This window comes from Petaurus breviceps, unplaced genomic scaffold (assembly GCF_028583685.1).
Source record: "Petaurus breviceps papuanus isolate PSGF00001 unplaced genomic scaffold, PetGlider_PUasm1.0 90977, whole genome shotgun sequence".
In the NCBI taxonomy this organism is placed as follows: domain Eukaryota; kingdom Metazoa; phylum Chordata; class Mammalia; order Diprotodontia; family Petauridae; genus Petaurus; species Petaurus breviceps.
The window spans coordinates 8,542,249-8,559,667 of NW_027187391.1; the positions used below are offsets into that span (position 1 = coordinate 8,542,249).

At 36.4% G+C, this 17,419-nt stretch overlaps 1 protein-coding gene across 1 annotated transcript in view; it reads left to right on the forward strand.

The window, feature by feature from the left end:
- MAP3K5 (mitogen-activated protein kinase kinase kinase 5) overlaps positions 1-17,419 on the forward strand; it is a 292,350-nt gene that overhangs the window by 127,433 nt on the left and 147,498 nt on the right. Inside the window, exons 4-7 of the mRNA XM_069077285.1 lie at positions 3,376-3,569; positions 5,642-5,810; positions 8,089-8,195; positions 11,598-11,768. Coding sequence (XP_068933386.1) covers positions 3,376-3,569; positions 5,642-5,810; positions 8,089-8,195; positions 11,598-11,768 — 641 coding nt within the window. The remainder of the gene's footprint in view (positions 1-3,375; positions 3,570-5,641; positions 5,811-8,088; positions 8,196-11,597; positions 11,769-17,419) is intronic.

Sequence of the window (17,419 nt, forward strand, 5' to 3'; positions counted from 1 at the left end):
ATGTATAAACTTTGGTGCTACTGGAATTCTGTTAAATCTTTGAAAACAAGACATAACTTACCAAAGAGACTTCAGAGAATGGGGAGGAAGGGAGGAAAAAACCCAGTGACTTAAACCTAGTTTCAATTTTCTTTCAGGTCAAATTTAGACTCCTGCCCCCATGCCTCATGTAAAACATAGTTATTGTCTCCTCCTAAAACATCTAAATTCAGTGATACTTTGATGAATGAGACATAATATCACTTCACAATAAGAAAACAATGAACGAAAAATTCATAGAAACATTAGGAGGGAGCTGTGTGAATTAATATAGAGCAAAGTAAGCAGAACCAGGAAAACGGTATACATGATGACTGCAGCAATGTAACTGGAAAGAACATAAAATAAAACTGAATCTTGTGTAGTTAAACATTTGTAATAACCAAAAGTTGAAAGAAATGCATCTTCTTCCTTTCAATGGAGAGAAAATATTGCACATACTTTTAGATATGTGGGTTGTTTGAATTTGCTTGATTTTTTTTCTTTTCTAAATATTTTATATATGTTATAAATGCTTTTTCATTCTTTGAAATCTTTGTTATAACGTGCATTCAAAATCGTCACTGGTTAGGAGACAGGAAGGCATATATTTAGAAATTAATGTAATGTAAACACAAAAGATGTCAGGGTTTTTTTAGAAAGCTAATAAAAAAACTTTTAAAAAGTCACAAATACCAGTATTAAAGGTATTATTTTTTTTATTTGCAAAGTAATATTAGAATGGGATTCTATTATATACTTTAATCTCACTTATTACCCTAGTTGAAACTTGTTTAGGAAGCTGCCTTCTAAATCTCTGACCCAAACCCCCTTCTTACATTCTTATCCCCTGTCTTCAAGAGTTTCCTGGATATCTCTCCTCTGATAGAAGGGGTTTGACCTTGACTCTACTATCAATAAGGAACTATTGGAGGATTTTTTGTCCCATCCTTACCTTAGACTCAACATGTCATGTACTGCATACATCATCTCTACCTTCCTACTGGCCAAGTAGCTTCAAGTCTTTCCCCATTATAATCCAACACCATTACCAATGCTAATTTTCGGAAAGTACCATTGTGAAAATGTTTTCTTATTACTCAGAAACCTTATATAGCTGCCTGTTGCCTACATAATAAAGTTCAAGTCTCCCCTTCTGTGAAGACTTCTCATAATATTTCATCCCACAACAGACTCACCCCTGTGAATTAAAAACATTTGCTGTTCATGACAATTATTTGATAGTCATGCCTTGTCTTTTAGCAGCCATAATGCTTTGGTGTTATTTGTACTTAACTCTTGTGTTACTGTTTAACTATTCACATATTTAATTCTTTCTCTCTAACTAGACTGTAACTCTCTTGAGGGCAGGGACCACTTATATTTCTCTAGCATATATTGGACAGTGCTTTGCACACAGTGGTACTCAGTAATCATCTAGTTGCTTGAATTTGTCCCATGTTCTTACATAAGTAATGATGATTCATAATTCTTTAAATCGAACAAAGTGAGCTAAATAGAATTTTGTTTTTAATGGAAACTAATAGAAACTAAGATTTCTTTGACTTATTAACAAACATTTAAGTGTCCATCATATTGAAAGGCATTATGCTGCTGGGGAATACAAAGAAGCTTACATTCTACAAGATGCAGTGGTGGAAAGGAGAGGATATAATGCACATGTAGATAAATATAATATCAGGCAGCAAATGATGGACAAAGAAGATATCCATATTAAGTGCTCTAGGAAAATTTGAGAAATGAAAACTCTTTTAACTGGGAGAATTCAGGGAAGTTACATGTTGAAGGTATGGCACTTGAACTTCAGCTTTGAAAGAAGACCAGGATTTTGAAATACAGAAATGAAGAGAAAGTGTATCCTGTAGAAGGTTAAAAAATCTTGAACAAAAACACAGAAATGGGGGGTGTCATATTAATTTGTTAAGGTATTTCAGTTTGACTGTAACATAAAATGTCTGAAGAAAACTAATGTGTCAAAAGGCAGGTTGCAGTCATTATGGAGGACTTTACTGGTGGGCTAAGGAATTTGTGTTTTGTCATAAAGGGAACAAGAAGTCAGTGAAAGTTTTGAGCAAGGATGTGACATTGTAGGTCAAACTTATGTTAAGAAGACCCTTTTTATGAGGAGAAGATGGATTAGTGAGGGAAGAGTTTAGAAGCAGAAGGACTAACTTGAAGGTTATTGAAATGCCCCAGAATGGATTTAATAAGAGCTTGAACGAGTATGTAACTGTGTGGGTAGACATAAGGGAACATGCGTGAAAGATGTGGTAGATATCTAATTAACAGGACTTGGCAGCTCAGTAGATATGGAAGGAGATGGAAGAGTCAAGGATGAACTCATATAGATAAGCATGTAGATGTTGTTGCCATTGATAAAATACAAAAAATTTTAAAAGAAAAGTTTGTTGGAAGGAAGGGAGGAAGCAAAGAATTAGGCATTTACTTTCTCCAGTGTGTCAAGTAATGTGCTAAGTACTTTAAAAATATTATCTCATTTAGTTCTCAAAACAATCCTGAGAAATAGCTGCTACTATTGTACCCATTTTACAGTTGAGGAGGCTGAGGCAAACAGAGGGTAAGTGACTTATCCCAGGTCACACAGCTAGTAAGAGTCTGAGGTTGTATTTGAACTCCGGTCTTCCTGACTCTAGGCCCAGCACTTTATCCACTGAATTTTGGACATGTTGATTTTGAGGTGCAATCAATAATCCAATTAGAGGTAAACATCTGGTGATACAAGAAATTCAGGAGATTAGGGTTGGATATAAATATTTGTGAATTATTTGCAAAGAGGTGATCATTGAACCAGTGGGAGCAGATGAGATCACAAAAAAAAGGAGTGTAAAGACAAAGACTAGGATCCTGGAGCGAAGCTCAGAATTTTATAATTTGAAGGCATTTCAGCAAAAGATATCTGGCAGGGTTTGAGGTGAAGGCAGTCTTAGCAGTTTCTACTTAAGCAATTTCTATCTTTGAATAAAGCTGTTTTGATTTGATAAGATGCCAGTGGTAATGTTAATAGAAAGACCTGAAAATGGAAGAGATCTCAACAATTCCATTTATTTATTTATTTTTGACTTTTTTGGAGGGGCACTTGGGTTTAAGTGACTTCTCCAAGGTCACATGGCTAGTAAGTGTTAAGTGTCTCAGGCTGGATTTGAACTCAGGTCCTCCTGATTCCAGGACTGGTGCTCTATTCACTGTGCCACCTAGCTGCCCCTCAACATTTTTTTTAACTTTCTTAGCAAATAAAATGTTTTAAAAGGTAAAATGTAAACCATTATAGAGCCTATATGCCTATTAACCCCATGTTGATGCTTTATATCTCCACAGATGTGCACTGGGAACTACACTTTTGTTCCATACATGATAACCCCCCACAACAAGGTCTACTGCTGTGATAGCAGCTTTATGAAGGGATTGACAGAGCTAATGCAGCCTAATTTTGAACTACTTCTTGGACCCATCTGCTTACCTTTAGTGGATCGTTTTATTCAACTTTTGAAGGTGGCACAAGCTAGTTCAAGGTACAAATTTCTTATGACATATCCAGCAATCAGTCTTGTCCAGAGTCTTGAGGTGCAGAGAGACAGAGGCCATGTTCCATTCATCTGACTATAGGGTTTGGTGATAGTGTACAAACTGATCTGGTAGACAAAGGGTAGTGAAGGTTCCAGCTGCGTTAATATCACTTTTGGAATGATGTTTGAGCTGTTCTCAGAGATGATGTTGCACACCTGATAATCCCAGGCAGCTAACTCTTCCCAGAATGAGCAGGATTGATCTGAGTGGCCCAGAGCAATTAGGAGGAGGAGAAATTTTTTAGTCAGTAGGACCAAGGGACCTGAAACCTCTTAAAAATATACTAATACAAGTAATTCTTATAATTCTAATTATTCTAACTACTTTGAATAATCTGTATAAGGCTAAGAAAGGGATTTGGTAAAATTATTTTTAGATCAAAAGCTACACTTACAGATTTATTATTCATTCAGATGCATGGGTGTTCTGTTTAGATGTTTCTCTTCCCCTTTTTCCCTTTCTTCCCCTCCTCCTTCCAAGTTATTGTCTAACTAGATCACATCCTCAAGAAATAAGGTTTAGTGGGGAAAATATATATATATATATATATATATATATATATATAATGCACAATAACTTCATTTATATGTAGGTCATTTATCTGACACCCTCATTGATCGATAACACAACTAAAAACAAAGAAGTAAATGAAAATGGCCTCTCAGGAGCCAGAAATGGATATCACAAAGTCCATACATTAAATTATCCTGTGTGGTATTCATAAGAGATTTGCCTCTCAGACCCTGGGTCAGAATCTGTTTATGTAAGTGCAATTCTAGTAAGATTGATTGTAAGGAAGCCATAATTAATTGTAAGAAAGCTGTAATCCATTATGAGCATGCTGTTGTGGAAAGAAATCTGAAATATTAATTGGAATACTAATAATAGCTAACATTTATATAGTGCTTTATGCAGAATATAAATACAGATATACAGAATATATATACAGATATGCAAAATACTTTGTAAATATTTCATTTTATTGTCACAACAATTCTGGGAGGGGGGGTGCCATTATCATCCCCATTTTTATAGATGAGGAAACTGAGGCAGATAAAAGTCAAGTGACTTGCCCAGGGTCCTGCAACTAGTAGCATCTAAGGCCAGATTTGTATTCAGGTCTTCCTGATTCCAAACTTGAATCTATCCACTCCTATTTCCCCTGCCAAGGACTTGGCCCTTGACCAAGCCACAGAATTTCTCTTAGCCAAAGTTTCTTCCTTTGATAAAATTGCTGTGACCATGCCTACCCTTTCTGCCTCTCAGAGTTTTTATGAGGATCGAATGAAATAATATACTTTTGATGTGCTTCATAAACTGTGGTGTGCCTAACAGATGTATCAGTTAACCACAGTCAATGCTATCACCATCACCATCATCCAGTTAGATAGACCACAGGGGGCCTAGACTTGGATTCTCTGTCCTTGCTACCTACTATCCAAATGACCTTAGACAGGTCAGCTAGAATTCAGCTCTCTAGAATTTGAATTTTTCAACTATAAAATTAAGGGGTTGGAATAGTTCACCTCTAAGGTCTTTTCCAACTTTTAAATGCTGTGATCTTAAATGAGTGTCAGCCAAACAAATGTAATACAAAGAAGAGGCAAGGATTTAAATAGCATATTATCACTTCAGTGGCCTGAGTACAACAGTACTCCGTGGTGTAGTACTCATTATTCCTAATTGTGAACTGGAATCATCAAGGCTACATTTTGTTCTGCAGGCCCTGTTTAAGAAGGCAGGAAGGTATGTAATCTGTTTTAGAAATACATTCATCCCAAACAGTTAAAATTAAAAGTTTTGACAGTTATCTGAAAAATTCACTTATGTAGAATATCTCATTTTCCAGGATGACAGATGTCAGACAAAATAAGGCACCCTTTTGTATTTTTTAGGTATTTGAAAGCTGTATTTTTTTTAGAACTTTGTTTTCTTTCCTTGCTTAATTAGCACTTTCTATGAAGATTGCCTGAAGAAGTAAAGTGATAACTCGCTGGAATTTATGTTTTCCTTTTAGTCAGTATTTCCGGGAGTCTATACTCAGTGATATTAGGAAAGCCCGTAACCTCTACACAGGTAAAGAATTGGCAGCTGAGCTTGAAAGAATCCGACAGCGGGTGGATAATATTGAAGTCTTGTCAGCAGATATTGTCATAAATCTGCTCCTGTCCTACAGAGATATTCAGGTAAGGATACACTGAGGTTAGTCAGAAATGTCAGGGATAGCTAAATAAATGATAGTTATTCTTTTTAATTTGAATTAAATTTATTTATTCACTTTTACAAAATTCAGTTCCACAATCCCTGGAGTTTCAAATTTTCTTCCCTTCCCTCTCCTCCCCCGGCCTCCCACCCCATGGCAGCATGCATTCTGATATAGGTTCTACACATACCTTCACATTGAACATTAGTCAAGTTGTAAAGAAGGATTGCAACCAGTGTAGTGAACAATGAGAAAGAAGGGACAAAACAAAGCAAAACACAAAAAAGAGAGAGCAAGTAGTTTGCTTCAACCTACATTCAGACTCTGTAGTTCTTTCTCTGGATGTGGAAATCCATCATGAATCTTTTGTAGTTGTCTTCTAACCTTGCATTGCTGAAAGGAGCCCAGTCTATGATAGTTAATTTATATTACCTGTCTTCATTTTTTTTTTCAATTTGGGCTTCCCCTCTTTTCTCTCTTAATGGTGGAGCTCACCTTGTATATAAGAAACATTGCAGATTATGAAGTCCCTGCATAGCAACAGGCTTACTTTTTGTGAAAGAACAGAAACAGTGATAAAAGGAAACCGCATAGCTAACCTCCATATAATCCAGCTACTCCATTCCAGTTCTCTGGACAACACAGCTGCTTGCTAATTTGAAGATTTGTACTAAAGGCTATAAAAAGTCTTGTTTTTTTTTTTTTAAGAATTATTCAAGTTATCTCATAGGCAGCTAATTTACATAGCAAATCATTGCCTTTTAAACCTACTGTATTAGAAACTATTAATTATGCGGCAAAGCCAACTTGCAACAAGCCAATAGAAACCACTGGTTATTACACATACACATATTAACAATATTAAATATGGTAATTAATTTTATTTTAACATTTATTAATTATATATTAATAACAAATAATAAAATTATATATTAATTAATATATTTAATTTATTAATTTAGTATTAAAGTATAATGAGCAAGTAGGTAGCACAATGTATAGAGTCAGGAAGACTCCTCTTCCTGAGTTCAAATTTGGCCTCAGAGACTTCCTAGCTGTGTCACCTTGGGCAAGTCACTTAATCCTCTTTGCCTCAGTTTCCTCATCTGTCAAATGATCTGCCAAAGGAAATGGCAAATCACTCCATTCTCTTTGCCAAGAAAACCCCAAATGAGATCACAAAGAGTTGAACACAACTGAACAATGGAATGAAAATTAAAAGTTAGGAAATGTTAACAGAAAATGCAGCATGGAATGAACATAGCTGGAGTCAGAGGACCTTACTTCCAAGACCAGCTTTTAGACTAACTATTTGTGTGAGCATGGGTTTCTACCTCTCTGGATTTCAGTCTTCTCATTTATAAAATGAGAGGGTTAGATTAAATGCCTTTTCAGGTCCCTTCTAGTTCTAAAGTGATGATTCCTCTGAAAAATAATTTTTTTTTTTGCTTTTGGGAGGGGGGCAATTGGGGTTGCTTGCCAAAGGTCACGTGGCTAGGTTTGTGACTGAAAAATAATTTAAGACTTGGGCCTTTGTTTCCACATTGTGAGTCTTTAGACCCTAAAAGTCAATGATTTAGTAAAGTCTTCCCTCACTGGCTTCTTGACTCCTTTTTCTAGCCCCAACCTCTCAAACTCATGCCCAGCTTCAAGTATGGAGGGGGGGAGTGACAGGGAGAGAGAGGGAAATGGGAAGAGAAAGAGGAAGAGGGAGAGAGAGAGAGAGAGACAGAGAGACAGAGAGAGACAGAGAGAGAGAGAGATTACATATATCTACATATATAGATAACCGTGAGCCTTAAGGAAGAATATTGTACCTCAGACAACACAGTCCTCATGGGATGAAGTGATATCATTGCACCAGACATCTATCAGTCCTGGGTACTAAATTGTCCTCAGACTATGGGATAAAAGGTATTTATCAGTATATTTATCAGTTGGTATGAGAAAGAATTCAATGAATCCAGGTTCATGAAAAGAAATAATTGTCTGTGCTCTTTATTAATTCAAGAGCTGTAACTTTTTAGATGCTTCTTATTCTTTCCTACACGATAGAGTTTCTTTATAAAAAAGCTAATTTCTTTAGGGGATAACATCTCTCTAGATTTCAGTTTCTTTAAAAGTTCACCAACTATTCAATGCTTCCCCTGATAATATGATTCTCAGAATTAGCTCTCAGTTTCCTGTCTGCCAATAACATTTTAATAGTTGGACTGTACTACTTTAATAATTTAATTCTCTATCCTTTTCTTGCTTAAAAGGATTATGATTCTATTGTGAAGCTTGTAGAAACTTTAGAAAAACTGCCAACCTTTGATTTGGCCTCCCATCATCATGTGAAGTTCCATTATGCATTTGCCCTGAACAGGTAAGAAGAATATTTTTCCTCCTATGACTCAGAAGTTCATTATTGTTTAACTTGCAGGCTATTCATGGAGTATGTTTATTGCAGCAGAGAAACCATTCCCTAGTAGAATTTAATACTGTTATCAGTGAACAAATTATTAAACTGCCCAGGCATGCTTTGGGAAGTCCTTCTTATCTTTTTCTGGATCTCAGTTCTTGTAATTCTACCTCCTTTATTTTATATGATTTGATATTTTAAAATTATGTAATTACAAAAGTATCTTTAACAAATGAAAAACAAGCTACCTACAGTTATTCCCAGAATTGCATTCTGAAACTGAGCAGGAATAGTGATGGCTGATGGTTACCCACTCTTGGGTCTTGATAATATTGGTAATATTCACACAAGTACTGCTCTGAGCACTCTTTATTAAACTCAAATCTACATTACTCACATTTTGGATTATTTTCATGGATTCTAACTGGAGCCAATATTATCTACTTTCCCTTCTCTCCTTCTGCTCATTATAAGCCCAAGAGCCTTCTCTCTGCTCTGCTGCATATGCTAATGCCACTTTCTATTTTGTCTCTGGAATGGTCCTGGAGAGATGAATTTCCCCATGGATTTTCACACCACATCATCCCTCCTTCTTCCCTACCCACCTCACTTTCATGAAGAGGAATGGCAAGGGAACTATCTTGTTTTCAGTTATTTATGTCACTGATCTTCTACACTATGGGGAGAACTGGCAGAATCATTTCCATTCCATGGAAGAAGATAATGGTAAAATGAAAGTAAAAGGCCCTAAAAAGATAGCATACCTTTCAACCCTAAATCTCTGCCTCCCTATCATTCACCAGCCATATAATTCCCTAATGTTACCAGTGAAATCAATCCCTGTGATGTTTGATCCATCCATTTAATGTTTCCTTGCTTAGAAGCATCAGACTTAAAGGAACTACCCAAGATGATTAATTTTGCACTGCTTATTGCCTAGATCATTGCAGAAAAATAGAATGTACTGTATTACTTTCATTTTTCCAGAGGGAAAGCCAAAATCCATAAAAACTTAAATCTGCAATATCTTTTGTCCCTCATCACTTTTTGAAAGTTACTTTCTTCTGAAGTAAACTTTGAAGAGTAAATGTAGTTGTTGCTTAAAGCATGGCTCTGAATTCTCACTGTTCAGTGCAAAGGCTGATAGCCTGCCTTTAGGACCTAAAACCATACTGAAGAATGGAAATATGATATCTTTATTACATTGCTACTCATTCCAGTCCAAGAGTATCATATGTGCAGTCTAGTCAAGAGCCACATAAAATTATGTAACTGCATGATTTTTATATACATCATTACATAATAACTGGTAACAGATTGCTTGGGGCAGCTAAGGGGCTCAGTGGGGAGATCACCAGATCTAGAGTCAGGAACACCTGAGTTCAAACCTGGCTTCACTCACTTAACTAGTTATGTGACCCTGGCAAGGTCATTTAACCCTGTTTGCCTCAGTTTTCTCATCCATGAAATGAGCTGGAGAAGGAAATGACAAACCACTCTAGTATCTTTCCCAAGAAAACCCCAAATGGGGTCACAGAGTCAGACATGACCGATATGACTGAACAAGAACAAAGCAAATTGCTCATGACTCAGAGATTGAGAGAACTCTTTCAATATATTGATTAACTTGCTTAAGGAAAAGTGTGGTCAAATGGAGGAAAAACAACTCACTGAATTTGGAGTAAGGTCCTAATTCCAGCTTCTGTTTACTAGGTAGCGATAATAACAGCTGACTTTTAAAATTTGCAGAGTGCTTTGTGCGCATTATTTAATTCAAGTCTTTCAGCAACCCTGTGGGCATAGATGTTAAGGATATCATTATCCTCACATCTCACAAGAGGAAACGGAAGATCAGAAAGTGTCAAAAGACTTGTGAGGGGTCCGGGATTGTATCTGAGGCAAGATTTGAACCCAGGCCTTTGTGATTTCAAATTTAACATGCTGTCCACCTGAGGTTTAGGCCTCAGTGCTGCCTTTGGTCCTTGCCCTGTGCCATCCTGGAGGGGACAGAGAAAAATTGTTTATCCTGCCCTCAAAAGGGCTTATACTGGGGGAGATAACATGGACATATGTAAGTCAGTTAGTCAATCAATAAGCATTAAATTCCTATTATGTGCCAGGCACTAGACTGGATCATACATACATACATACACACACATCATACATATACACACATATATGCACCTATATATGTAGAGAGACCTATGCACACACATAAATATAAATCAAATTTTGTTGTTGTTTAGTCATTTTTCAGTCTTGTCTGTAACCCCTTTTAGGGTTTTCTTGGCAAAGATATGGGAATGGTTTGACATTTCCTGGTCCACTTCATTGTGCAGATGAGGAAACTAAGGCAAATAATACACATATAATATAGATATACTAAATATATACACATTTCCTATCTACACATGGGCATTGTAACAACATACATATGTGTTTTACACATAGAATATGTCTGTTGTGTAACATATGTTATTATGCATATAATACAATTCTATGTATAGAGAATATATGCATATTATATATGTACATATTATATACACATATGCAAAGGTAAATGTGATTTGTTATGTGTATATGCATATATGTATAGTGTGTGTGTGCACATATCTTACAAGACACAAAGAAGGCATAAGGTAACCTTTGATGAAAAGACTTAGGCAGCTGAGGGGAATAAGAAATACCTCTTGCAGATGGTGGCATTTGAGCTGAGTTTTTAAGGAAACCAAAGAATCCAAGAGGCCAGAGTGAGGAGAGAGCACATTCTGGTATAGCCGCAGCAAAGGAACAGAAATAGGAAAATAAGGCAATCGCATCGGGGAACCTCTAACGTCCTTCCCAGATATAACATTTCTTATCTGTGATTTCAAATATTCTGCTAGAATTGTCTGTTATTAGTTGTTAGCTCACTGGGTGAGAGGGAATAAGTGGAGTCAAGGTAACTTTGCTCTGTTTTAAGGCCACAGATTTCATCCCTAATCTCAGGTAGCCATCTTACAAAAGCCTGCTGTTAACAGCTCCCAAAGTACATGGCAAGAATGTGGATGGATCAGTTCTACTTCATCAATACTAAAAGAAAAAAATGCTAAGTGCCTTCCCTATAATTCAGTAAGGGATCAGTAGTGATTCCCTTTCATAAATAAAGTATGGCAAGATCATTACATTGTGGTGGAATTAAAAAAGATGGAAAATGGGCGTAGAACAAAGAATCAAAAAACTAGACAGGGCCTGCAATTAGCTGAACAGCGGAAATCCTATCAAAGTTTATTTGCATGTAATTGATATGTAAAGTTTTAAAAAGATACCTTGTACCTATTACTATTGTGATTTATGTCAAAATGACAATTTTTTTTTAACCACCAGGCGAAATCTCCCTGGAGATAGAGAAAAAGCTCTTGATATTATGATTCCTCTGGTGCAATGTGAAGGCCAGGTTGCTTCTGATATGTATTGTCTGGTGGGCCGAATCTACAAAGACATGTTTTTGGATTCCAATTTTACAGACACAGAAAGCAGAGATCATGGAGCTTCCTGGTAAGTATACATAATTCAGAAAGTTATGTACAATTTAGACATTATTACAGAAATAAGTAGTTCTTTGAATTTTTTAAACTTATAATTGCATGTTTAGCACTACATAAGATATAAAAGATAGAGTCTTTAGGAAGACCTATGTTTAAGTTAAGTCCTCTGATACATACATTTGGTTATCACAACCCCTTAGTGCCTTAGGCTACTCACTGAAGTTATGAGTTATACACAAGAGTTGTCAGACTGCATCCACAGAGACATTTTTCATACCAGCAATTCCCCTACAGATGAAATAACCCAAAAAACAAACCAGCAAGCCAGAATTTTTCACCTAAAACTTGGGCCATTTTTGTTTAAAGGTTAGGTTAATTGAGGTCATAGTGCTTTACTTTTTTACTGCAATCTTTATTGTTGATGTTCAGTCTTTTTTCAGTCATGTCCCATGTCCCATTCCTTGTGACCCCTTTTTTGGGGTTTTCTTGGCAAAGATACTGGAGTGGTTTGCCATTTCCCTCCATGGCTCATTTTACAGATGAGGAAACTGAGGCCAGCAAGTTGAAGGATTTGCCCAGGGTCACACAGCTAGCTAGTAAGTGTCTGAGACTGGATTTGAACTCAGAAAGAAGAGTCTTCCTGACTCCAGGCCCAGCATTTAATCTGCTGAGCCACTCCACTGTCCTTTAGTGTAGTAAAAGCCCCTTTGCTTCAAAGCAGTCTCCTATCAGGGGTAACTAAAAAGAAAGAAATACCAAGTGTTGAAACTCACATTTGGGATGACACTGGGGTTCTTTCTGACATACCAAGTTTCACAACTTCATCAAGCTGTGTGCCTTGAAGGGAGAAGGTTGTAAAGCTTCCCGTTCTTTGGAGGGTTCATCAACTGAATCTTCTGTGGTTCTTCCTCTGTCATACAGTATCCTGGATAGAATATGGGGTCACAGAGAGCCCCTCGGGCTCTTTTTGTTGAGTTTTAAACTATAAACATTAAATGAAAAGGTAGAGAAAAAGACCTTGAGCCCATCAGAGCCTTTTTATTTTATTTTAATTGTTTTTGCTTTTTGGAGAGGGAAGCAGGGCAGTTGGGCTTAAGTGACTTGCCCAAGGTCACATGGCTAGTCAGTGTTAAGTGTCTGAGGCTGGATTTGAACTCAGGCCCTCCTGGCTCCAGGGCCAGTGCTCTATTCACTGCACCACCTAGCCACCCCTATCAAAGACTTAAAAAAATTTTTGGGAATAACAGATACTGCAGATTTTTAGGGAACAGTTTCTTGATATTTTTGCTGGAGGAAAGAATGGAGGCTAAATTTAAATTTATAACATTGGCTGTGATATACTAGAGTACATTATGGGGTGTGTGTGTGTGTGTGTGTGTGTGTGTGTGTGTGTTTATATATGAATATACAGAGACAGAAAGAGATTATTGGATTTTTGAAGGATATAGAACTAGGGTAAATCAGAACCATACACTTTGGTTATTGATAACATGAAGACAACTTAATCTGTGGAACTAATTCTTGGGCATTATTACCTTGAGTGAAAGGTATAGTAGAAGGAATGCTGGATTTGAGGTAAGAAAACCTTGTTTCATATATGAGCTTTGCTCTTTCCTAGCAGTACAACTTTCATTTCTCTGGGACTCAGTTTCCTCATCTGTAAAACTAGGGAATAGGCTAGATTAAACTAGATTTGGATTCCTCCCAGATCTAAATCTGTGATTTTATAACTAAATTTCTGTAGTGTCCTAGAGGGGGGAAAATACCTTGGTGGCAGTTTGTTTTATGGCATGTTAAAAATGAACCTCCTTTTGGCTCTGCTATTGTCATTTCCTTATTTTGTTTACTTAGACTTCTGATTCAGGCAAGGGTATTTTTGGCTCAGGTAATAATTTCGTTTTTTATAGTTAAACCTAAGGAGTAAAATAATTTCCTATCAGCCTTCATTTTCAGGGCTTACCTTGGAAATGACAAAGTTTAATTGGACTGTTAGGTTTTTTAAATATGCTTAGAATTTTTAGTCCAAATTATTTGGTTTGGTTTTATGAGTTTTATATAATTTGACAATTACGTTTTCCTTTATGCTCCTGATATTGAAGGACATTTTTTCTGAGGGGGGAAGGCAAGGCAGTTAGGGTTCAGTGACTTGTACAAGGTCACACAGCCAGTAAATGAGTCAGGTGTCTGAGGCCGAATTTAAACTCAGGTCCTCCTGATTCCAGGGCCAGGTGCTCTATTCGCTGTGCGACTTATCTGCCCCAGACATTTTCACTTACAACAGGGAGGAGAATTGGGCTAGGATAAAGAGAGCAGGTCCAGCTTTCAAAAGAATTTTTGGTTTTCATCTAAAATGTGAGATTCTCTAACCCAAGAACCTTAGACACCAAACCTGCTGATAGAAACTGTGGAGGCTTTTGAAGTAAATGACTGAGAAAATGGGAAATTATCCAAGGAAATATTGTATTTGTATTGCACCTGGTTGGGAAGAGAACCTGATGAATTTAAATTTACAAAGTTGTTTTTTTCTCATAATTTTTTCATTCCAAGTCTTAAAAGCAAAATCAAAAATAATTATGAGCCCTTGCTCATTAAGACCTGTTTTTAGAGTACTTAGTTATGTGTCACACTTATATATGTAGAACTAGAGACTGACTTATTTTGGGAAATGGATTATTTGGTGTTACATTAAACAGAAATATTTATGATGCATAAATATATTCTTTGCTAATAGAGGAACACATTTTATAATTTTTAGTCAATGTGTCAGGCATTGTACTGTGTTGGGACACAAAGAAAGGCAAAAAAAAAAAAAGTTCCTGCTCCCAAGTAGCTCACAGTATAGCAGGGAGACAGTATGCAAACAACAATGTTCAATCAAGTTATATCCAGAGTAAATTAGAGATGATCAACAGAGGGAGGGCACAGGCTTTAAAGGGAATCAGGAAAGGCTTCTTCTCTGTAGGTTGGATTTTAACTGGGATAAGAGAGAATTCTAGACATGGGGTATAGTCATTGAAAGTGTTTGGAGTCAGGAGATGGAATGACATGTATAAGGAACTGCAAGGAGGCTAATAATGTCCCTGTATCTTACAGTATGTGCAAGAGGAGTAATATATATATTTTTAAAAAGGTAGGAAGGGGCTGGGTTATGAATAGCTTTAAGTTCCAAATAGAGGATTTTATTTAATACTGGAAGTAAAAAAGAGTCACTGTAATTTATTGCAGGGGCAGTTAAGGTGTGGAGGTAGAGAATGACTTATGCTTCAGGAATATTCATCTGTTAGCTGAGTGAAGGATAAACTGGAACGGGGAGAGACTTGAGCCTATCTCAGTAGTCCCTATTTCATAGTTCAAACATAGTTCATATTTTTTGAGCTTTCACCTAAATCCAATGAGAAGAAATATAGACGTAAATGTAAATTCATATACATGGGGTCAAAATATCAATTTCATAAGTACAACAGTGCATTGGAAGAAAGATGTTTACAGACTTTAAGAGATAATAGACTCAGTTTGAGTCAACAGTATGATATGGAACCCAAGAAAGCTAATGTAATCTTGGGCTGCATTAAGAAAAGAGTATTGCCCAGATCTAGGGAGGTTATGGTTCCACTGTACTCTCTACCCTGTTCAGATCACATCTGGAATAGTGTATTCTTTTCTAGGTATCACATTTTAGGAAAGACAATGGTAAGTTTTAGAATCTCCAGAGAGTGTGTGACCTTGGACAAGTCACTTCACCCTAATTGCCCTGTCCTCCCCCCTCCAAAAAGCAGGAAAAAAAAGAATATCCAGAGAGGAGAACAGACAATGATGAAAGATCTTGAGTTTATTCCATAGAAGTATTGGTTAAATGAACTGGTGGCGACGGTGATGGTGGTTGGAAACAATATTTAGCCTTGAGAAGTGAAGGCTCAGAGAGTACACAGATCTGTAATCAAGTATTCTAAGGGTTATCATATAAAAGAGGGATTAAGCTTATTCTCTTTGGCTCCAGAAGGCAGAAGTAAGAGCAGTGATCAGAAGAAGTTGCTGGGGACAAATTTAGGCTTGATTTTTAAAAATGCTTCTTAAAAATTAAAGATATCCAAAAGAGGAATGGCTTCCCTTTGGAGGCAATGGGTTCAAACGAGTATGTTGGAGTGCACTCAGATGGGCTTTCTAAGAGCTGATTTTTAAATCTTTATGTGAGCATTGACACCTTGGAAATCAGCAAGTGCTACAAATCAAGGTTTGATTTATTGTTTCATTGCTTGTTTTAGACTTAAGAAAGTAACAGAGGAAATGTTGGTAACACAGGCTAAACTTAAAAGTATTCCATGAGTTTTTTGAGAATCAGGTGTTAAACCTGATTAGGCCACCACTGCTTCTGTCTCATGGTCTTCAGGCAAAGGCAAAATGACTACTTTTCTGATGTTTTGTAGACATGGTTCTTGATAAGTGTGAGTTTAATTTAGATGGCTTCTGAAGTCTCTGCTAACACTGAAATTCTGATTCTCTATGTATTTACATGAATGTTAAAACTGGAACCCTTTGCTTCATGGTAAGCTTTAACTTTTCCTAAAGCATTTCTAGATGTCATTCATTCTCTTTTTTCTATTTTTCCGCTAGCTTTCTAAGCTTCTGAGGAAAACAATGTACCAGCCACATGTTGGTCTTCTTATTTCAATGAATATAGTTGTGTGTTTTTACACTGATGAATTATCATTGAGGAATAGATATTACTTTAGATCACATCTGTTTCTGAAAAAGATGATTCCCTCCTTATTAAGGGAAGGTCTGAAGTCATTTTAAGGATGGGCAAATTAGGTCCTCTCTGATATTAACATAATGATAGCTCTCCAGCTGTAATGTCAAAAAGGCCCATAGCCAGGAAACTGAAAGAACAAAGTTTGTTTTTAGCACATTAATGCGTTCATTTTTTCCATAGTAACTTGGGTAAAGAACAGAGAGTCTTGCCTTATCAATTAATTTTTCTTTTACGTCAATGGCAATGTTATTCAAACAGTTTTGTGTGCCTAATTATAAAAATTTAGTTTTCACATTATTAACTGACCTTGACTTTACCTTGGGACAGTTATATAACAGACCAATAATTAAACAGAACTAAAAGCTAATTTCTTCTTTTCTGTTACCTGACACTAATTTTTTTTCATTAAAATAAAGCTGGTAGGTATAAAAATCACCTCTATTTTCAGAATGAGATACATTATTAATGCACTATCACAGAGAAACAGAGATGACCATGGATCACATTTATTTTTGGAAAGGGTTTTCAAATTTTTAAGATGTCTGTTGTCATAATTTAAGGATTTTAATGAGAAATTAGGGGGGTTGCTTTATATTAACAGACTTACTGTTTTTACATTCTCGTTCTTAAAGGATCCTCCCTAACTCCATTCCATTGACCTAATTTTTGATGATTTGTTACCTTGGCAACCCAATTTAGAAAAGACTATGTAAGTCTTCATATTCTTATGATACTTATATGTTACCTTTATGTCAAAGTTGAATTATTTTAGGATTCAAGCTCTTGCACAATCTTGCATGACTGTGTGGGACATCTAGCTTCATTGCCACCTGGGTTCTTAATGGCTAATAAAAGAAGAGAATAATACCTGCATGGCTTTAGGTATACTGACATAGTAGAGAGTACACATA